Source organism: Pangasianodon hypophthalmus, chromosome 8 (genome assembly GCF_027358585.1).
Source record: "Pangasianodon hypophthalmus isolate fPanHyp1 chromosome 8, fPanHyp1.pri, whole genome shotgun sequence".
In the NCBI taxonomy this organism is placed as follows: Eukaryota; Metazoa; Chordata; class Actinopteri; order Siluriformes; family Pangasiidae; genus Pangasianodon; species Pangasianodon hypophthalmus.
In genome coordinates, this window is record NC_069717.1 from 27,908,096 (window position 1) to 27,931,392 (window position 23,297).

The following is a 23,297-nucleotide window of genomic DNA, read 5'->3' on the forward strand; positions in this document are numbered from 1 at the left end:
AACACACTCGCTTTTTGAAGATAACAGACGTGAGGTTCATGCGAAGACGCCCCTCCAAACGTATAAGTTCTCTCAGAGTTGATGCATTTCCTGTGTTGCTGGTGTGTCGTGGGTGGTTTTTAGTTCCGAGAGTGCAAAGGACGTTCTTGCTGAGGATTCTCGAGAACCGGAGAACACACGAGTAACAGTCCCGCGTCCTTCCCGGCTGAAGATTTTAGCCTAGCGCAACATTATTCTGAACATGGAATGTATGTCAGATTACAGTTCTAGGAATTCTCGGGTCCTAAAACAGTCAATGTTTGCGTCTTTTGTACGTTCTGAAAATGTTTTTACGTAAATAGACTTATAAATCTTCTTCTAACCTTCTTACTGTAATATTTCTTAATCATGGGAATGTTACCACAAACATTTACATAATATATACAATGTTTATAAAACCTCAGATGTTTTTTGAACATTATTTTTATAATGCAAAGTTAGAACGTGTCAGATACATGACTGAAGGTTCTGCTAGCTATGTTCTGGGTTCTAGAGACTTGGTTTCCAAAAGAGTATTTTTTTTTGAGGAACTTTTCGTTTCTAGAAGCATAGTGTTCATAAAAATATTTTTGATTCTAAATATCAAGCCTCAGTATGTTGGTAAAATCAAGAACAGGATCAGTGCTGGGACTGAACTTCGGCCTTAGAAGATGACGTCAAGCGATTGCATGAAAATGGAAGAAAGAGAACAAAGATGAGAAAAAGATCGAGAAAATGTCAGGGTCTGAAATGGTCCTTTATGTGCAAACAGTTTGTTTCACACTCTTGTCATATATCATCGTTTCAGCTAATTTGCTAGCAGGAACCACATTCAATTTCTGGACCTTCAAAGGAAAATAAATCTTGCTAGCATAGCATGAAGCGCTAATGAAAATCTGATGGCGTAGGATTCCATCCAGTCTTTTCATCACTCTGTGCTAGCATAGCACTCATTGCACTGTGCTGACATGTCAGGGATGGACAACACTGATGAATTATTTTCAATCAGTAATATGAAACAGCATGTAGAGTTATGCAAAGTGCACTTCAATCCTTCCTCTGGAGTGACAGATACTTCTCCTCTCTCTCTCTCTCTCTCTCTCTCTCTCTCTCTTTAGTTTTAGATCTTCTATGACTTATGAGATGCGTATGCCCTCGAGCCATGCAACATCCGAGTGACGGCATTCCCTGCAGTCGGAGCTGTACCTCCATGTTATGGTCCTTCTCTGTAAGTCAAGGACTTCACCTTCATGTTTCAGACCAGGCGAGAGGCTCGAATCCCAAAGCGCTGAGGAAATATGACTTCAGATTGCTGACTCCTTCCACTGTAGGCACTTTTCACAGAAGAGGCCTTGCAGGGTCAGGAATGCCGTCCTCAGTTACTCAGAAGAATGGGTCACTCATGGGTAAGAACATGCTGATGCTGTCATTTAGTATAAAAGTCTTATAGACTTGTACAGTAAAGTAACAAATCCCTGATCCTGTATTTTGAAAAACACTAGCTGGCTAGATTCATATTCTATCTTGCAGTACAGCACAGCAATCTTCAGTAGTGTCTGAAAATATTCCCATTAAGTACAGTATCAGAGAATATTCTGGCTATTTCTCCTACGTTGTTGCTACCAAAACTGATATTAACATGTCCAAGACAAGTCCAAGTGCAGGGCTAGCCGAGACCGAGTTAAGAGCAGGTCTTAATGTCAAAAAAGTCAAGATCGAGTCCAACTGAAATTGAGATCAAAAACCATTAAATAAGCTTTGAGGTTAAGTCTTTACTTCAACTAGTCGGCTTCACTGGGCTGTGATCGAGAAGAAGGAATTACCTCTCATCAAACTTCATGCACATGAAAAGAAAAGGTAAGACGAATATTATTCTTTTTTACAAACTCTCAGTCGAGACAAAGACCATATTTAGTGAGACCAATGGCAAAGACTGAGACAAGTCTGAGTAAGCCAATAAGTTTGGACATATTAGTCCAAGTCAATACAGAAAACTTCTCAAACCTAGACACGAGTATCACCCAAAAGCCCTATTCGAACTGGATTAGTTTTTCATGAGTAATGCACTTAATACTGCTGTATCTCTGGGATTTTATTCCTGTCTGAATCTGCCACATAATATTTACGGATGTTTACCTAATATAAAACGAGCAGTAGAAATAACGGCAGGTAATATATATATATATATATATATATATTTTCTGAATTGACATTTTGGTAAAGTTTGCATTATATCATGTATGAAATTATGTTTGCACTTTTTCTTCAAGACGCTCCGGGAAGTACTCGCTCTCTTCTGTTATCTCTAACTGAAACCAAAATGATGAGTTTAAAACACAGAACAAGAACATATACTAGATGACATTTAAAAGGTGTCCGAGATGCACAGAAGTAAGTTATTAGGTTCCAAGCTCAGGTAAAGACTTGCCATGGTCATGTGACCCACTAATGCGCAAGCATGGCCACGCCCCTACAACAAGCACTTATAATAAAACTCAAAACAATCAGTTTGTATTCAGATTTGTATGTAGGACACAAAATATTTGGTGTGATGACCATGGGTATATTATAAAGTCATGCCCATCTCTGTGATTTATGTGATCATGCGAATAGATCATTACTTAACGGACATATGTTCAGAAATGTTATTCCATCTGAACAGTACTAAATATCATTGTTTAAATATAAACAACCTCCAAAGAACTCCTCCTACTTCCATTTGAGTCAATGCCATAGCTATACATCATGTGAATGTTAACATACTTACACCGTGTTTAAGAAATCGAAGAAATCGATTTTAATAACTGATATAATAACACCAGCCGCTCCCTTATGTTCCGCACCAGCATGTGGAAAGAGGTGTGTTCTGTCCCTGAGACCTGAGCGCTGTGGCAATAAAGCTGAAAATGAGAAATCCAAAGAAGCTGAAGAGAACGAGAGAGAAGAGAGCACCGCTAACAGAATCGTGGATGAACACAGGAGAGCAGGCGAGGAGAAAAAGAGAGCACAGAGCGGTGTAGTGAGGACGAGAGTGATGGTGACGTCGGACGCTCGACCCTCCACTGCTCCGGCACACACTCTGGCAGGACGGAGTGACGTTAATCCGCTCTCACCAGGTACTCCTGGCACTTCATGTTCACTAATTACCAATGATGTGTCTTACTGCCCCAGTCCAGCAATAAATTAGGGGGGTTATACTGCTTCAGGAGATCAGCAAGCGATAAAATTTGCTGTGTATGCAGGAAGAAATAAGAGACTAATAAGAGACACCACTACCTCGTATTTGCTGATTAACAAAAACTTGTCATTTTTAAACACTTAAACACTTCACCTTAGTACTCTCAAAGGGCAAAAGGACCAAAACATGACCTCTTAGATAAAAAAAAAATGTTTAAACATTTTGAAAAAATGACTTCTCACATCCTTTAATGAAACTGAACCAAGCACACAGGGGTTAAGTACCTCTCTCTCGGGCAATCCTAACGTTTGTTTCCGAAGGTGACTCTAAGTAAGTAAACAAGTCCACCATTTGAGACGGGACCGACTCTTCCCATCTGACAACCACCCCAATAAACAGCCACTTAAAATGAACAGTCGCATGCCATCAATCATCAGGTATTTACCCCTGAATGCTTCTGTCTGAGGGGCAGCTCTGGAATCTGGAAGTAACATGTCAGTGCAGTTAATGAGCCATTAGCTCAGGGGTCTTACAGGCTGCCCACAATCCCCTTCCCCCAGTTACTCCACAGCTATTTGTCAACTGTGACACTTAGCGTGATGATAAAGTGAACATCTGAAGTGGTCATATCACAAACGTCATGCTTTACTGCTAAAGAAAATGTGATGAGTTGCTTCAAATATGCTACAAAACTTTAAAACTTTTAAAGAGGCGAAAATCAGAGAAAAAGTGCTGCTTTAATCAATACAAAGAGTCCATGATGCAGTATACTGAAAACCATGGTATTGACGATACGATTCAATAGTTACGGAATTATTTTTTTTTTTACACATTTACAAGTTATATTTTCAACCCGAATTAAAATATACACAAATTCCACCCACTGCAAAATAGAATCTATCAGCCACAACAAGCTCGGGGTATGAAGTTTGCTTTAGATTTGCACTGGAGTAATGCAGCTACAAAGTTTAAGAGAAGCGTATAGCTACCAGTTTAGCATTGTGCACACTGCATGTCAATCCTCACACTTGCTTTTGTACAAAAAAATGACTGAAGTATTAAATTATGCAAATTAAATTGGATCTACTGTATATTATCTTGTGCTGGTGTGGAGAAATACCACAGTAATAAAGTGATTTAGCTTTAAGATTGAGCTAGGAATTTTGTCCATTTTTATAGATAACAATTCCACAAAGCCATAAAGATTACACGCTAAATTTGTAGCTATCTCTTTCTTTACATGTCGGCTACGTTAGCCTCGTAGCTCCAGTGCAGACACCAGAAAATGTGACAAATCGACTACATTTTAGCAGGACATTGTGCCTTCATTATTTAATTGTGTAAGTTGTGTGTAAATGTTTTCTAACTAAAAATCCCACCAGATTTGCAACAGTTTGCAGATTTTTTCACATAGTCACATGTACGATTGATAAATACCAATCAGCCGTAAATGAGCAAGCGCCTTCACGGAACAGCTGATTTACATTTAGCTGAAAATGACAAAATGGCGTCTAAATGGTGAAAGAGCGCCTCCTAAGCACGACATGCGCTAAATCTTCCAGTAATGCAGCTCAGCCACTGCAGCGAGTCGACTACCATAGACACACTTTCACAGGGCGCCATTTTTTCCTAGCAGGTTTTTATTTGTCGTAATTTATGGAATTCTTTCTTTCAAGTCATTAATATGAATGAACATATAAGAGTTTCACAAAAAATCGCAGCAACCCATCAACAATTATACAATCTGAAGCCAACCATGGATGTAATTTTACACAAATTCAGGAGTGAACGTAGGATACGCATTTCCATGAACACCACGTTTCTTGCGCAGATGCTCTTGTGATCGATTTCCGAGAGACCCATTGTGCACATTGCGTTTTTAGCTGAACTAATCCTTTAAGTGTGAGACTAAAGGTTTTTAAAGGTTAGGAATTTGAGGGTGAGTATTGCGTATACAGCTCAGTGCATTTTTTTGGATCAGTTCTCACTATGGGAAGTTCTCACTTGTTAATTATTATCACAGGTGCGAACTTTATAGCTGCTCAGATCCACCCTCTGTAAGATTAACGGGCTTCAGGATCGTTATCACCAACCTGAGGAACCTTTTAAAGTGCTGATGTCAGATCAAAGACGTATCGGATCAAAGCTCGGCAGCAGGGAGTTTACGCTGAGGCTCAAATTAAATAATCGTAAATTATTATTGATGGAAAAGTCTGGAAATATGATTATTAATCAGAAGCTCCTAAATGACAATGAGGTTTAAAGCTTTTTTACTCAGAGACAACTTACACTATGTAAGAAACCATGACATAGTTGTGTGTGTGTGTGTGTGTGTGTGTGTGTGTGTGGAGGAACTCCAGGTTACAGGATGGTGTGGAGAACCAGTGAAAATGGACACCATGACACTCTGGATTGCACCTCGACTGGAACTCCTGTTCTTCACCTCTATCTGCCCAACTACCACACTGACACCAGGTTATTATTTATGTCTACACCACAGTGTTGTTGAATTCTGGATTCTGATTGGTCAGAAGGTGTTGATTTGGTTTCCATGACAGCAGCTCTGACAGTAGTGCAGCTGCAAATTGATATTAATGCGCTCGCTCTAACACGTTATCGTTTTTATAGTAACAGCTTGTTCACATAAACGTGTGTTTATTAAAATAACGTGTGTAATCGTTGATGTGAAGTTTTCCGTAAGGAGATGTTTATTTAACATTTGTGGAAGGAGTCTCCAGTGTCAGAGCTTTGAAACAGTCAGAGGTAAAGCTGTAACTTTAAGTTTTCAGAAATCTTCAGGACAGAGGAGTTTACGCTTTTTTTACGCCTTTTTTTTTAAGAGAGAAAAGAGAGGCTGGTGAAGGAACGGCTGTTTATAGCTGCCGAAATTACACAACATTAAACCTAACGATCAACTTATAAAAAGTATGACGTTCTTTAATAATTCAATTTAAAAAAATTGTTATTGTTCACAAACTGCTGTGGTATAAGAGGAATAAAAGTTTGTCTTACAGTTGATATTAGACAGTGTTACAGTATTAACTGTAAGACAGTATATTAGAGTGATGCAGATCGGCCTTTTTTGGTTAGGTTGAGATTTTCTCCTAATAAAATAAACTCATAAACATTTCTGAGTTCACTTTAACAATTTTGATTTTAGATTTTAATTCTACACTACAGCAACCAAAATATTAATACACTGGGTTCAAATACTTTTGCCTAGCATTGTTAAAAAAAAAAAAAAAAAAAAAAAAAAAGTTAAATAAAATAATACTGGCTATTGTAGTGAAATTAGCCAACTGAAGATTAAGTTTTAAGTTCAGTTCACTTCAGAATGAAATTGATCAGCAGTTCGGTTAACCACCTCGAAGTTGTTTGCTACATGACAACATGATTAACATTTAAACATAGCAAGATTGTGTGTTCTCAGTAAACAAATCAACACTAGCTAGCTTGTAAAGCTCCACTGGCTAGTTGTGCAAAATGGTGCCTTTTTTTTTTCCTGCCTTCGAGTCCTGTCGGAAATGTCGTAATTATGAGGTTAAACACCAACAACTCGGAGACATTTCTACAAACCCCAAGTTGGGGGCGTGTCAACACCAAACAGTCATGTTGGCCGAAAATATGAACGTGACAATTAAACAGCAGACGGTAATATTTACGTGGTAATTTTGCATGTTAACTGTTCAGTACTAGTTCAGTTTTAGTTTTTGATGATTTTTTTTCAGACCAAAACCATTCAAACACACGCCATATTGTAATCACGACTTCCGACATCGTACGTACGAACTTCGGAGCAGCGTTACTTCAAGAGTGCGAGCATGTGCATTACTACTTCCTGTCCCCTGCCTCTCTCCGAGGAGAAGTTTATTGTGAGTTGTTTATCGCTATAATGAGCGTTTAAACTATTAAACAGTGACAGGAAGGCAGGATTTGGAAATAAGCATTATATATGGATATTGTTGTGATTTTATTGTACATCAGGGTGTTTTTTTTTTTCACTTTACTGAAGTTTAAGAAGTTTGAGTTTTACATCCAATTCACTTTCCGCCAACCTGAGAATGAATTATAAATAACTCGAGATGAAAAACATACTCAGAATAAAAGTGGCTGGCAGTCTGGCTAACATGCTCATACCTCCTGGCTACATGATAACATTAGCTAAGAATGAAAACAGGTTTAAACTTAGCAACATGGTGCCTGTTTAAGCGTGTCGATGAAAACTTTGTGGGCTCCAAATTTTTCAAGAATGAACTGTTTATAAGTCGTCCGTCACTATCTCACTCTGCGCATTAAATCTGTCCTGATTTCAGACACCACTGCGGGATTTCTCAGTGCCCGGGGTTCGTACCTAATGACTGTTACGAGGCAGCTGGTGTATTTATCTTTGGGGTGGGGGGGAAACACATGGCATTGTGGGAACTCCCTCCGTGCTGCAGTGGGGATATCCAGTGACATCTCATCTCATCATCCACCCAAAATCCCTCCAGCTCAGAGCAGGACATCCAGCTGGCCTGGAAATCATGTTAGCGCCGACACGACTACATCACCCCGGAGGCCATAACGTCAACATGGCCGTCTCGGTGCTACGGTTTCAGGTTTTATTACTGATAAAATAGTCAGGAATTTGGATAGAAGCAGGTGTTTCGGGTTGCGCAGAGGCACCGCAGAACCTGATACACTGATAACGTACGAGCTACAATGTACAGTTAGTGTCATTTGTCTTAATCAAATAACTTGTAGTAACAATTTGGCAAAAAAAAAAAAAAATTCACACAGTGTTCCACTTAGCTCAAATGTAGCTGATCAGTCGTGACATGTTTCATGTCTCATGTTAGTTTCCATGGTTGCAAAATATACAGAAAAATTATACTTAAGGGAAAGTGTGGGGTACTGCGTTAAAGTCGAACTCGATTAAATATGATGCATTAAAGTTACGTTCGAGTGAAAGTTATACCTAAAAGTATTATTATTGAATGGAAAAAGTAAATGAATTGAGCTAAAACGAACAATTCACACAACAAAATATACATGAAAAGTTACATACGTTAAGGATATTGTTAGGAGGCGGGGTGAATGTTCTTACAAATCTTACAAACTTATTGATGCGAAATCGAACCGAGCTTAGGGATCGGACTGGGGGCGGGGTTTGTGTTTCGTACCTTCGTACGAAATCAAACTGAAGTTAAGGTTAGGATTATGGAGTGGGGTTAATGTTTATAGCTTATCTAACAACTTTATTCATACAAAATCAAACCAAGGTTAAGGTTAGGGGCGGAGTTAATGTTCGTACCTGATCTTACGACTTAATTCATATTAAATCAAACCAAGATTAATGTTAAGGTTAAGGGGGTGGGGTTAACCCCAGTTAGGCAAAAGAAGCACAAACTTCTGAGGAAAGAGTGTCACAAATGATGCTTATGTTAAATATATTTACAAAGTCCAAGCACTTAAATACTTTTCACCTCTAAATGTTTCTAACAAGAAATTGAAGTTTTTTTTTTTTTTTTTAGTGTAGATCTGATACTGAGTGGCCAAGATGGCCGCCCTTATAACTTTAAAATTGAGTAGAGATACGTGTAATGTGTGAAACTAACTGATACACATAAATACTTTATAACTGCTCTGTTATATATAACTAAAAGATGAAAACAATTGTATGCAACGATGGTTTAAAAAAAAAAAAAAAAAAAAAAAAGATTTTATGAAATGGTATGAGAGTGGATGGCCAAGATGGCCGCCCTTATAACTTTCCAGCATTCCGCTACACTGTGAAGTTTTGTTCCTGACACTAAACGGGTGTTGGCTGATATATTTGGGGTAAATGAGAAAAGCGTGTAAATGTGATTTTGTTTTCACTGGATACTTTTATATTTAGACTTTCAGCAACTGTACAAAAAATTGGAGAGCTCCAACAACGGCTCAGTTTGCGTTCTTAATGCCTCTGAAATTTCAGTGTGTCAGCAGCTGGGATGCAGCGTTTGGTCACGGAGTCGATATTCTGCAGTCATGTCCTCAGTAGGGATCTGCAGTTTTTGCAAATAATTCCAGGCTCCACACTCGAGTCTCGGGGGACGGGGAAGAGAATTGCGCGCTCTTTAATGTGGATTACTCATCGCTCTTTATGAGACTTTTCAGACATGCGAGGCTGTTCACATTGTGATACGTTTATACAATCCATTTATGCATTTATAGGAGTACATTTCTAGACTCCACACACTGGCGAACTATTTGAAAAGCGGGATGTTGCGAATAAAGTTGTAAAGGCTTAAGATTATTGAAATGCAGCAATCGGTTAAAGAGGTTGTTTCCCAACAGGAAAGAAATGGACGAGGTGTTGGACGTCGAGGCAGACAGACAGGATGCTGACACGGATCGAAAAAACAGGGAGATTCAAATTCAAGAACAGCTTGATGTGTGGAATGATGGAAATAGAAACTGTGACGTTACTGGAGGAAACAGACCACCTGATGACGTGGAAGACGTCATTACAGTGGAGACAAGAAGTGAGCAAAATCATAAGATGGAAGAAGATGACAAAGATGGAGAAAGACAACGAGGCAGCCGGAATGAGCGTATTGAAAAAGAAGAGAATGAACAACACGGTGTAAGAGAGAATAGTTGTGACATCAGCCAGGAACCGAGCGAGGAACGTAGCTCCGTAGAAGAAGAGGGACGTTCTGGAAAGTCAGATGATACACCTCAACCCACGGCAGCAGCACATCAGCATGTTTTAGAGGAAAGACAGAAAACAGCAGCTACAAAGCTAAAATCTGGAGCTGCTCATGTCAGAAACTCAGAAACCAAGATGACGAGGAGGCTGACTCTCCCAGCGCCGGCTTTATCGTTCCCCGGCCCACCCGCACGCACACACTCTTCACCCTCGCCATGTGTGCTGCCGTCGTTTTACGGCTCCTCGTTTGGCCATCGCATCAGAGCGCCTCATACGCCCGAACGCCACGGGGCCAAAACACGGCCCACTGAAATCGACTTTGACAAAAGAGCCATAAAACCTGCGACTGAAAGACCCCCGAGCTTGGAGTGGAGAGGAAGTCGGCACGTCTCGAAAATGGACTCCAGTGGAATAACCGGTCCCCGCCCTAAAATAACGAGCTCTGAGTGGTGGGGGTCTCTGTCTCGTAAAACCAAAACCACCAAGACGTTCGTGTGGGGGCCTCGGGGGCCTCAGGAGACCAAGAGTGTGTGTGAGCTGCACACTCGAACCAACAGGTGGAGGGGTTTGGACTGATGCCGAGGTTTGGCTGAACACAGACCCACAAACATGTTTGCGTTATCCTTATTGCCATGTTCTGGTTTATTAGTGTGTTTATGGTAGCTGTGTTAATTCAACATTTATGGTAGTTAATTAAAAGTACATTTGTCATGCATTAACATTAATAATGAATAGGTGTAGGGTTGCCAAGGTCGTGATTTTTACACATACAAAGCTGCAGGTGGAAAAGCCGTTTTTTGGGCTAGTTTAAAAATGACAAAGATCTTGTTTTAAAGCAAATGTTTACAAATAAATCAAGTCAAATCAATCAATAAATCAAATAAATCACTCTCCACAAACATAGGCTATGACAAACAAAGGGAAAGTGTAAGAGCAAAGTGACAGCGTGTCGATGATGTCCAGAAGCATTTCTGTGGCAAAGATTAGGACAAGGAAAGGGAGATTACGGAGTGGATAATGTCTGTACTAGTTAATGATTAAACTTCGTATTGCTGATAATGCAAATGAGAAATGCGTGCGCACCACAGTGACCCTGTTTCACATGCAAAAGGCTGAGAAAAAGAAGAAAAATGTGTTTCCCTTTAACAACGGGTGAACTTTTTGGGTTACTTTCAGGTCTTTTGTGTGGTTTTTGAAATTTTGCTGAGATCTGGCAACCCTGAACAGGGTGTAATATTGGTGCACATTGATTCGTAATGAAAAATCGTTTCTGCGAGACTTGCGGCTATAAGACAGAAATCTTGCTGATGGAGAGAGCTAAAGTTTTATCTTCTATGTTATACGCTAAATGTCAATGTTAACAGTGAAAATCCCGCAGGAGCGCTAGCTGAAATTAACGTTGCAGAAAGCTGCCGTGAGCAAATGATTAAAAAAAGGTCATTTAAGAGAATTACACACTGCTATAATGAGGAAATTAAACAGAAAGTACAAAGGGATGTAGGAATTTTGCAGAAGTCTTTTTTCCTAAAATGAATATCAGCAGTAACATTACTAACAGTTTATACTGTATGCTATTATAACAAGTATGAAGATTGAGATCAAATAAGTCGATATTTTTGTTTGTTTTCTACACAGTGAACAAATTGTCTATTAAACTGAATTAAAAATCTATTACTGTGAAACAGACGTAGTGTATGTGGTGGTTACCCTTTTATCATGCTGTACAAAGAAGGCTAAGTGACACAATGCTTTCTAATGACTTCACATAGAAAAGGTAGGGTCGGTGATATTTAGGGGATCCATCAAATTATAGAACCGGAGCTCTGCTCTGCTTATCCCGTCAAAGATTCCCAATTTGATCCGTCTATCGAGATGGACTTCAAGACAGATTCAAATCGGTTCCGTTCAGCTTTATTTGTACAGTGCTTACATTTTCACACGGCCACTTTACAGACATCCGGATGTACATTTACATTTAAAGGTCGTAACTCTGAATCGGGAAAAACAAAGAAAACGCCCCTTCAACTCGGAATTCCGACTTGGGGTCTCGGATCGTCCTTGAGTTCAGCAAGTGGCGCCAATCAACATGGCCGCCCACAGCATCAACAGTAGCACTTCTTACATTTAAATGAGTTATTCTGTATATACAAGTGTTAAGATCAATCAACATACAGATTTATTCACCTGTTCAATCTGTAGATCGAAGTAAATCGAAGCTTCACGTTTCTCACACATGTTTGGTATCTTGAAATTTTTTTCCCAGAAAAATGCAGAAAATTCAGCTCCAAGTACGTCACAAGGAAAAGACAATAAAATAAATCATAATAAGAAGAAGAATATAAAATCGCATAGAGATATGTGTACTGTGTGAGCCTCGTAATACTATTATACCCATAAATACTTTACAGCCGCTCTGTTGTGTATAACGCACCACAACTGCAACTGAAAAATCAAAAGATTTAAATGCAAAGAATGGAATAAAAAGAAAAGATTTTATTCCTATGGAGTGCTCGTAAACAGAGCGAACATTTCCAGAGATGTGTAAAGGAGGACGAAAGCCAAACTCGTATTCGTATTAACAACCTAAAAGTCTTCCAATTCATTTTAAAAGTCAATTGCTTTGTAAGTAGACGAGTAAATCATCAAGTGGAGAAAATGTGCATGGATGCTTTAATAAACAGATTCCGAGTTAAGAGATGGAATGATTCCATAAGTCCATATGTAGGCACAGAGAGAGAGAGAGAGAGAGAGAGAGAGAGAGAGAGAGAGAGAGAGAGAGAGAATGTGGCATAGAGACAGAACATCAGAGAAAGAATGAGACAGAGAGAGGGAGGGAGACACAGAGGGAGAGGGACAGAGAGAGAAAAAGAGAGAGATAGAGATCAACAGAGTGAGAGAAGGAGAGACAGATGATCATAACAATAAAACTGAATTGAATTGAGAGAGTCTGAGAGAGAGAGAGACAGAGAGAGAGAAGGAGAGAGAGACTAAAATAAAATTGAACTGAATTGAAAGAGAGAGAGAGAGAGAGAGACAGGGACAGAGAGAGAGAGAGAGAGAGAGAAGGAGAGAGAGATAATCATAACAATAAAATTGAATTGAGAGAGAGAGAGAGAGAGAGAGAGAGACAGATCAGCAGAGTGAGAGAAGGAGAGAGAGATAATCATAGCAATAAAATTGAATTGAATCGAGAGAGAGAGAGAGAGAGAGAGAGACAGGGACAGAGAGAGAGAGAGAGAGAGAAGGAGAGAGAGATAATCATAGCAATAAAATTGAATTGAATTGAGAGAGTGAGAGAGAGAGAGAGAGGGACAGAGAAAGAGAGAGCAGAGTGAGAGAAGGAGAGAGAGATAATCATAACAATAAAATTGAATTGAATCGAGAGAGCGAGAGAGAGAGAGAGAGAGAGAGAGAGAGAGAGAGAGAGAGAGAGAGGAAGGAATGAGGAATAAATCTCATACACTGAGTGCCAAGATAGACATGAACATAAACACACAATCTATTAAAGACTATTAAACTATTAAAGATTGGTGTAAATGTCCTGAAGTCTCTTCTCACACTCGGGGTAAATATTTGCCAGCTCCTGAAAGATGAGGAAGAGGATGTTGCAGATGGTCAGTGATAAAATCTGGAGACACACACATGAGTGGTATCAGGCAGAAAGCTACACACACACACACACACACACACACACACACATGGTATCAGGCAGAAAGCTATACACACACACACACACACACACACACATACACAGGGCTCTGGTTTACATTATCAGCCCAGATGTGATCTAAGCTCATGAGCACATCTGTATAAGGGGGTATATAAGTAGTAGGCAATTATGGCACACAGATGTTCTGTGAATTATCCAGATGCAGTGAAACGAAGAGCGAGACGGCTTGGAAACCAAAGTAAAAAGACTTGGCGTGACATGGAGAAGAGAGAAAGAGAGATACGAGCTCACTGATGTGGTGAGAGTCACAAACCACACAAAAAGAATCAAATGATTCACTGATTCACTGATTCACTGGGGATCTACAGAGGGGAGAAATTACAGTTAAAGTGCTTTGTGTTGTTCCTGTGTTCATTACTTTATGAACAAATATTACAATCCTTCATGATGAAATGGTAGAAATGATGAACTGCAGCTAGGAGAAAAGATTAAAGATCTCTGCTGGCACCTACAGGCTGAAGACTCCTGCATTCTGCCTTCACATTTTAGCTTCCCTGGGACAGAAGAGTTAAAAAAAAAACCTCTGAAATGAACAGAACTAATCCTTCACATCCCAAAACCTGTGCGTAATTATTTTATAAAAATTATATAAACAACAACAACAAAATAATAATAAAATTAATTAATTAATTAATTTATTTGTTCAGCACATGTTTAACACACACACACTCACACCATCATTTCTGAAAACTGACCTAAACCAAACAACAAATTGTCTCATTTTTAACTTTCCTTTTAAATTTTTTTATTCATATTTACATTAATGTGTAGTTTTAATTTTATTTAATTTTAAAATTCTGTTTTACTGCATTTTTTTAGTTATTTTTGTTTTTTTATTTAATGCTTTTTCTTGTTTTTACTTGCAACTCTCGCGTATGATTGATTTATTTTTTGTTTATTAATAACTGCATTATTTATTTGTTTGTTTGTTTTGTTTTCCAGTGTGTGTACATTTTTTTAAATTTATTTTTGTTTTGCTTTTTTATTATCAAAGCAATTTTATTATCAAAATTTTAAATTAAGACTCATTATTATTTATTGTGTTATTTGTTTATTTAACGATTTTCCATGTTTGAACAATTATTTACTTCAGTTTGTTCCCTTTTTAGCAATTCTATTAATGTTTAAATTAAGATTATGTATTTATTTATTTATTTGTTTGTTTTTAATTAATATTTTATTCCTTTTTTGTTTGAACTTTGTTCAACAATTCTGTTATTAATGTTTAAATTAAGATTATGTATTTATTTATATATTTATTTGTTTTTGATTTATATTTTATTCCTTTTTTGTTTGAACTTTGTTCAGCAATTCTGTTATTAATGTTTAAATTAAGATTATGTATTTATTTATATATTTATTTGTTTTTGATTTATATTTTATTCCTTTTTTGTTTGAACTTTGTTCAGCAATTCTGTTATTAATGTTTAAATTAATACTGCTTTTGTTTGTTTTTCTATATTTGTACTGTTTAAATTTCTTTTTGTTTTACTTTTGCACAGCAATTCTATTATTAATGTTTAAATTAAGACTTTATTTATTTATTGTACTATTTAATATAATAATTAAAAAAAAAAAAAAAAAAAACAATATATGAGTTGTTATATTATTGTTATTATTTTAATGACGGGCCTCTAAACTGTCACCTCACAGGAAACGGAAGCAGCGGCGTCTCCGCGTCAGCAGTCACACGCACTTCCGGTTCCGCTCTGGCAGCGGCGCTGAGTGGAGATGCTCGTGCTGGGAGAGAGGTAACGTTAGCGGTGACGGCGCGCACCTGACCGACACTCACCGTGCGACACTCGGCACAGCGCGCGCGCGAGTCCCGACACCCGAGAGAGAGAGTGTGTGTGTGTGTGTGTGTGTGTGTGTGTGTGTGAGAGAGAGTGTGTGTGTGTGTGAGAGAGAGCGCGCGCGCGCTCTCGAGCCGCTCGCTGGTCGTCATGGCGAAGAACACGCTGTGGTCGCGGTTCCGGGGCGTGGACATCGACCAGTACGATGAGAACCGGTTCGTGGACGAGAACGAGGAGGCCGCGGAGCAGCAGGGACCGGACGGAGCCGAGGTGGACGCGCTCATCAGGCAATATCCTCCACGCGCACACCGGTTTTTAATCATGCACACACACACACACACACACACACACACACACACACACACACACATGCACATGCACGAGCAGAAATGCGTGTAATGCATATCAGAGAAAGCGAGAGCGCGCGCGTTTTTTAAATTAATGAATTAATGAATGTGCATTTGAACATTTTTGCTGATGATGTTAATCAGTCACGGAAGTCTGTAGCCTCCAGTTTAGCTCTGCTCTCTGACTCACTGTTATCACAGCGAAGTTGATTATTTTCCAATAACACCACATCCTGAAGTGTGTTTTATTCCTCTTATCCCACAGCAGCCTGCCAACATTTACATGTTTATTTTTTTAATTGATCAAGTTTCGCTTTTATCCGTTTGTAGTTACGTTTAATGTTGTGGAACGTCCACAAAAAAAACGAGTTAGTTCCTGTTGTCGCTTACGTTACAGCAGCTATAAACAGTCGTTCCCTCATCAGCCTTTTCTCTCTTCTTGAAGTGAATTAGACAAAAAAAGAAAAAAAACGAAGGGGGTGTGAGTGTTACAAAGCGCTGACACTGGAGACTCCTTCCATAAATGTTATAGAACATCACCTTACAGGAAAAAAAACCCCGATAGCTGTGTTTCCTTTTCAGTCGCTTCTTCTTCTTCTTCTTCTCCGCTTTTCACCAGTCGCGAGCGATTACTTCGCGCCTCACGCCGGGGTTTGTAGTTGTCGAGGCGCTTTTATCATGGAAGAAGTTTATAAATGACGTTTTTTTTTTTGTTTTTGAAATGTCTTAGAGATGAGGAGGAGGAGGGGCTCAAGATGCAGGTTACCATGGCAACCCTGCTGTTAAATATGGGGATGTAATCAGATAATGAGTTATGGTGATATAGTTATTTTTAGACATCACTCAGCCCTGGTGCTGCTTTGTGTTTGTGTTTGTGTGACACCACGTCCTCCGACATTCCAGTGTTGAGTATAAATACCTGCTGCAGGCGTGTTAGCAGCAGAAATGTGCTCCATCTGGGTGTCCAGGAGGACCGGTTTCTCTTATTAACCTAAAACACAAACCCTGTATGGCCTGTTTCAGGGTGTGTGTGTGTGTGTGTGTGTGTGCGCGTGCGTGCGTGTATGTATGGTGTGTGCACGTGTATGTGGTGTGTGTGTGTGTGTGTGTGCACATAGTGTGGTGTGTGTGTGTGCACATAGTGTGGTGTGTGTGTGTGCACATAGTGCGGTGTGTGTGTGTGCACATAGTGCGGTGTGTGTGTGTGTGTGCACATAGTGCGGTGTGTGTGTGTGTGCACATAGTGTGGTGTGTGCAAGTATTATGTGTGGTGTGTACGTGTGCGTAGGGTGTGTACAGGGTGTGCGTGCTCTGTGTGTATGGTGTATGTATGGGGGTGTGTGCGCGCTGTGTGTATGGTGTGTGTGTGCGGTGTGTGCGCGCATGTGTGTATGGTGTGTGTATAGGGTGTGTGTGTGCGGTGTGTGTGCGCATGTGTGTATGGTGTGTGTGTGTCTGCGGTGTGTGTATGGTGTGTGTATAGGGTGTGTGTGTGTGCGGTGTGTGTGCGCATGTGTGTATGGTGTGTGTATAGGGTGTGTGTGCATGCCGTGTGTGTGTGAGCGCTGTGTGTATGGTGGGTGTATAGGGCGTGTGTGTGTGCGGTGTGTGTGCGGTGTGTGTGCGGCATGTGTGTATGGTGTGTGTGTGTGTTTGCACGTGTGTGTGTGTGCTATGTGTGTGTATGGTGTGCGTATAGGGTGTGTATGGTGTATGGTGTGTGTGTGCGCGCATGTGTGTGGTGTGTGTATGGTGTGTGTGTGTGCGCGCGTGCGTGTGGTGTGTGTGTGTGTGTGCGCGCATGTGTGTGTGGTGTGTGTATAGGGCGTGTGTGTGGTGTGTATGTGGCATGTGTGTATGGTGTGTGTGTGTTTGCACGTGTGTGTGTTTGCACGTGTGTGTGTGTGCTGTGTGTGTGTAGGTGTGCGTATAGGGTGTGTGTGTGCGTGTGCGCGCGCATGTGTGTGTGGTGTGTGTGTGGTGTGTGTGTGTGCGCGTGTGGTGTGTGTGTGTGTGCGGTGACTCGCAGGAGGTCTGTGTGTAACTTCAGAGTCTCGACGTGGCTTTGATGCTCTCGTGATTCCTCTGCAGCTCTTTCCTTAAACCCAGCACCTGCAGCGGATCTCCGTGTGGAGAACAGCGTAATGTAATCACTGCGGCGGTCCAGCAGGTGACCTTTGTGCCGTCTTGTATAACGTCGTGTCTTTACGAGGAACATTCAGACGTTTTATTATCGTCAGGTGCAAGCGAAACCACGCGTCACATGACCAGTGTGATCTGCAGCACTGACTCTCGTGGTGTTGAGGTCACAGTCGTTCGTTTTCAGTCTGAAGATCTGAAGAACTTTTTTTTTTTAGTATTTATTTAAACACACAGCTGTAGCGTGTGATGAAAAAAGCAAACGCGAGTCAGGAGCTGTTCAGGTAGAACGAGTTCCTGTGATCAGCATTTCTCCATCCTTCCTCAAACAGCATTCCTGCCATCACGCTCATCTGATGTCATCCTGTAGCTCTGTGCTCCAGACGTCCTCCAGAAGTGGTGCAGTTTCAATATTTTAACAAATTCTAGCTCTTTAATGTTCCATCACTGAACAGCGAAGCTACGAAACACTTCCATGTTGGAAAAAAGTGTTTTAGAGAGAATTTTACTTCCTCACCAGCCTCCTGTTTTTCTCTCTCTTGAAGTTATTAAGACAAAAAAATGCAGCTTGTTATGTTACAGAGTAAACACAAAGCGCTGGCACTGGAGACTCCTTCCGTAAATGGTACGTAAACGCCTCCGATGTTTAAAAAAAAAAAGTTTACAGCATCACAGTATTAATCGACCATTTAAACACACACACAAAGCTGTGAGGAAGATTACGGCAAAACTGTATTATGAAGTTTTCGCACAACTGTGTGTATGTATAATAACTAAAAATGGAAAAGATTGTTCTTTCTTTTTTCTTTTTGAAGAAATATATTTTTGAGAACGTCTTCGCTGTAAAATCTCTCACGCTGTCAGTATTTAACACTGAGAGGAAACATGGCACTCTGAGGCAAAAACAAAAAAGTCTAGCTAGCATGGCAGTGTGCAGCGCTGCTTAGCTAAAACTAGAACGTTGTTTGGTTTAGTTGTGGTCAGGAACTGCGTGTTCGATAGCCGTGGTGCACGATGGAGTTAGGAACGTGCTCGGAGTGACGGCAGAGGTAGCAACGTAACGTAATGTAACGTAGCGGATTAAACACAGCCGCGCGGTGTTCCTGTGTTGAGACACGCAGGAGGTGTGGTTTAGGATGAGTCCAGAGGGACGGCGTAGACTTTTCACCTGCTTTCCTTAACCGACAGTAATGCACAGGAGACATGATGACGGCGTTCCACGTGGCTCTGAAGAACCCGCCCATCAACTCCAAAAACCCAGCCGTGAAGGTAAGACTCTCACGCTCTACTTCCTCCTTTTCTTTTCAATTTATTTATTTTTTTTTTTGTATAGCGCTTTTAACAATGAACATAGTCTCAAAGCAGCTTTACAGAACATAAGAAACAAAAAGCATGCAAACAGAAACAAAAACATGCAAACAGCCCTAGATGTTAGACAGAATTATCGCTAGTGAGCAAGCCTGAGGCGCCTGAGGCAACTGTGGTGAGGAAAAACTCCCTTAGATGATATGAGGAAGAAACCTTGAGAGGAACCAGACTCCAAAGGGAACCCATCCTCATTTGGGTGACACTGGAGAGTGTGATATGAACAATGTCCTTTCTGTATTTATTTATAGTCATGTAGAGGTTGTTGTCTTCCTCAAAGTCCTTAAAGTCCACATAGGGTTGGCAGCGTTGCTTTGAACACCCAAATCCTCACGAGGCAGAAACCGGCTGGAGCAGGTCCATCTCTGGATGCCTCAGGATCCTCCTGAAGCTACGAAACACGCACTCATTTGTCTTTTTTCCTTCTGCGTTAGCAGGTTAGATAACTAAAACGTGACCCGAATTTAGTTTCTTTTTAAAGAACAGCAGTTCCACGAAGTCGAATGTTTTAGCTCCAGAGTCGGATGTTGCGTTTGACGTACCTCGGAAGTGCGAACTCGGAATTACGTCATTTTCAACCTCGGGGTTGAGGAGACCAGCCCGAGTTTCTGGGTCGGAATTCCGAGAAATCGGGCTGAGGGGCGTTTTGTTTGGTTCTTCTGAGTCGGAGATTGGAAACTATGACTTTTACTCGAACGCAGTGTATGAATCATTGTGGGCGGAGCTTGCCTTGTTGAACATCACTGATTGGCCCATCTCAAGCTGTTCTCTAAAACTAGTCGTTTTTAAAAGTATCATGGTTGGATAATAAAACTTTATAGCACACAATACAAAACTATATTTAAAAATGGATGCAAATCTTATTAAAAAATGATCGGAGTTGGATCCAGACTCGGAAGTTTTTTAACACGTCTGAGTTTCATTCTCCAAACGAGCAGTAAAAATAGCACCGGATAAATTTCCTGGCTGATTATAAAAGCAGTACTTTTTTTGTAATGCTTTGGTTTTAAAAACATGTCAGTGGTTTAAAATAAAGCAGTCTGTTCTTCGACACGTGCAAGCGATCAGTTATATAGAACATGTTGTGATATCGGACGTGTGTTAATTTGGGCCACGTTTTTGAGCTCTAATATAAACTCTGTCTCTTTCAGAAAGCAGAAGGAGGACAGCTGTTTTACTTATTCGGGACAGATTTCAAGCAGAGACGCATTTGTCCTTTTATTAATCCTCATAATTCAGTCCATTAATTCTGTTCAGCGCTCGAGAGCGAGCATGCACGTGCTAAAGCATGGAGATAATGTAGCAAAAACATGATAATATCGTAAAAAAAAAAAAATCTGGTTATTATTTAAGACTAGGGCTGCATGATGTAGACAAAAATACATTATGGGATACATTTTTAAAATAAAAAAATATATAGATTTTTTCCTAACATTACTGAAAACTATACTTCTCTATAACCTACGACTCAGACAGTTAGGCCAGAACACACATTCCTTCTTATTCACTATTTATGCGCTCTACTGAGGGTATAATATAATCGTCTTGCACACCCTACATAGTGCACTACCTGTAGTGCAAGCTGTGTGGAAAATTAGAGATGAAAGTGAAAATGTTAGTACATGTTTATTAGAGTGAGATTAAAAAGGAATCGCCTTTAAAACTAAACTCTTACCAAAAAGCGCGACATCACTGGTTTCGTTTGAAACGAAAGTGCAGACAGAAACGTGCCTCAGCTTTCCAGAGACGTCTATAACAGCTATTAATAGTTCCTCAGCATTCCCTCTCTCTCTCTCTCTCTCTCTCTCTCTCTCTCTCAGGAACGTGCCCAGGCCGTGGTGCTGCGTGTTCTCACCTCCTTCAAGAGCAGCGACATCGAGCCAGCCGTGAAGTCTCTGGATAAGAACGGCGTGGATCTGCTGATGAAGTACATCTACAGAGGGTTCGAGAAGCCGTCAGATAACAGCAGCGCCATCCTGCTGCAGTGGCATGAAAAGGTGAGAGAGAGAGACAGTACAGATAGATAGATAGACAGACAGACAGAGAGTCAGACAGACGCGTGTATCGGCCCGGCCATCCTGCGGGACCGTCTTATAATCATCTTACCTTTAGATTTAGTACCATCTTTAACTTAACCACCTTTGACTAATAGGTACAGAGGCCACACCTCCTTTTCCTGAGACTGACACAGAGGCCACGCCTCCTTCACTGAGACTGACACAGAGGCCACACCTCCTTTTCCTGAGACTGACACAGAGGCCACACCTCCTTCACTGAGACTGACACAGAGGCCACGCCTCCTTCACTGAGACTGACACAGAGGCCACGCCTCCTTCACTGAGACTGACACAGAGGCCACGCCTCCTTCACTGAGACTGACAGAGGCCACGCCTCCTTCACTGAGACTGACACAGAGGCCACGCCTCCTTTTCCTGAGACTGACAGACACAGAGGCCACGCCTCCTTTTCCTGAGACTGACAGACAGAGGCCACGCCTCCTTCACTGGAACTGATAGACACAGAGGCCACGCCTCCTTTTCCTGAGACTGACAGACACAGAGGCCACGCCTCCTTCACTGGAAGTGACAGAGAGGCCACACCTCCTTCACTGAGACTTAATAGAAACTGTCAATTAATGAGGAACCGTTTTGTGAATTATAAACTTTTCCTGTGAGCAAATCCCTTTAATATCACTTGCTAGTGCTTTTAATTATTGCCATGAATGAATTATATATTCTCTCTCTCTCTCTCTCTCTCTCGCAGGCGTTTGCTGTGGGAGGTTTGGGTTCCATCGTACGAGTCCTGACGGCGCGGAAATCCGTGTGAAAAAATAAATTTAAAGAAAAAAAGAAAATCCAGAGCCACGGGATCGATCAGTTTTTTTTTTTTTTCCTCTTAAATATGGACAGCTCACATTAATTCTCATCACAATCAGGAGTGCTCACACACTCTCACACACACTCACACACTACACTGAACAGTGTCTTTTATTTAACAGTCGGAAGAGTGCGGTGTATTTATTGTACGTTATTGAATCATGTTCATATTTAGCGCCTGGAGTCTTCTGTGAATAAAAGAGGAAGGAAGATAACGACTCTAGGCGAGCTAAACTCTGATCGATTTTGGCCAGCGCTCTCGGATACACACTTCTGTTCTCTTCAGATTTTTCTTTTTGTACAGAAAGATGATTAATATATAGCGTGGAGGTCGCGTGGGGATTAATATATAGCGTGGAGGTCGCGTGGGGATTAATATTTAGCGTGGCGGTCGCGTGGGGATTGATATTTAGCGTGGAGGTCGCGTGGGGATTGATATATAGCGTGGAGGTCGCGTGGGGATTGATATATAGCGTGGAGGTCGCGTGGGGATTGATATATAGCGTGGAGGTCGCGTGGGGATTGATATTTAGCGTGGAGGTCGCGTGGGGATTGATATTTAGCGTGGAGGTCGCGTGGGGTCACGGACGTCCCGATTGTGTCACGAGTCACAAGCGTCACTGGGTCAAAAAGGGCGGGGCTTAAATGTAAATTTAATTCACTAATTATGTTATGACACATACGCATAGCTACTTCATACAACATGGCTGATGTTAACGTTAAACTTTTCTGCGATAGCTAACCTGACTAGTTAGCTGACTAACTATTATAATTCTATTTTAAGCACTACATCAGACAAGGAAGCAAACAAACAAACAAACAAAATCCAGCCCATTGTTATATAACGATGTTATATAAAGTTCGTGATTGGGTCGATTGTCTTGTCTTTAATCTCCGCCCTGCTCTTTTTGATGACGCCTGACGCTCGGGACATCCGAGGACGTGCGTGTGTGTGTGTGTGTGTGTGTGTGTGTGCGCGCGTGCGAGTGTGTGCGTGGGGGGTCGTGGGGGGTCGGGGGTCATATGTGAAGTGCCTGGTGCAATAAAGATTACAAATCTGTTTTCTGTCTCTCTCTCTGTTTGCTCATTAAAGCCGATACACGTCTGGAGTTCAGACCTCACTCTGGATCGCTTTACTTGTTCCTCAGATGTTTCCTGTTTTGTCGCTTTCTTTCAGT

The 23,297-nt window shown here is 40.9% G+C and overlaps 2 protein-coding genes across 2 annotated transcripts; both read left to right on the forward strand.

Annotated features, from left to right (window-relative positions):
* The first annotated feature begins 606 nt into the window (after positions 1–606).
* Positions 607–11,489, forward strand: LOC117597849 (uncharacterized). The gene is made up of 4 exons (XM_034306841.2): positions 607–1,424; positions 2,865–3,134; positions 5,548–5,671; positions 9,515–11,489. The coding sequence occupies exons 1-4, from the start codon at positions 1,157–1,159 to the stop codon at positions 10,443–10,445; spliced, it is 1,593 nt and encodes a 530-aa protein (XP_034162732.2). The 5' UTR covers positions 607–1,156; the 3' UTR covers positions 10,446–11,489.
* Positions 11,490–15,246: 3,757 nt separating this feature from the next.
* Positions 15,247–23,268, forward strand: arpc5la (actin related protein 2/3 complex, subunit 5-like, a). The gene is made up of 4 exons (XM_026945903.3): positions 15,247–15,682; positions 19,075–19,147; positions 21,064–21,240; positions 22,007–23,268. The coding sequence occupies exons 1-4, from the start codon at positions 15,543–15,545 to the stop codon at positions 22,067–22,069; spliced, it is 453 nt and encodes a 150-aa protein (XP_026801704.1). The 5' UTR covers positions 15,247–15,542; the 3' UTR covers positions 22,070–23,268.
* Positions 23,269–23,297: the final 29 nt, after the last annotated feature.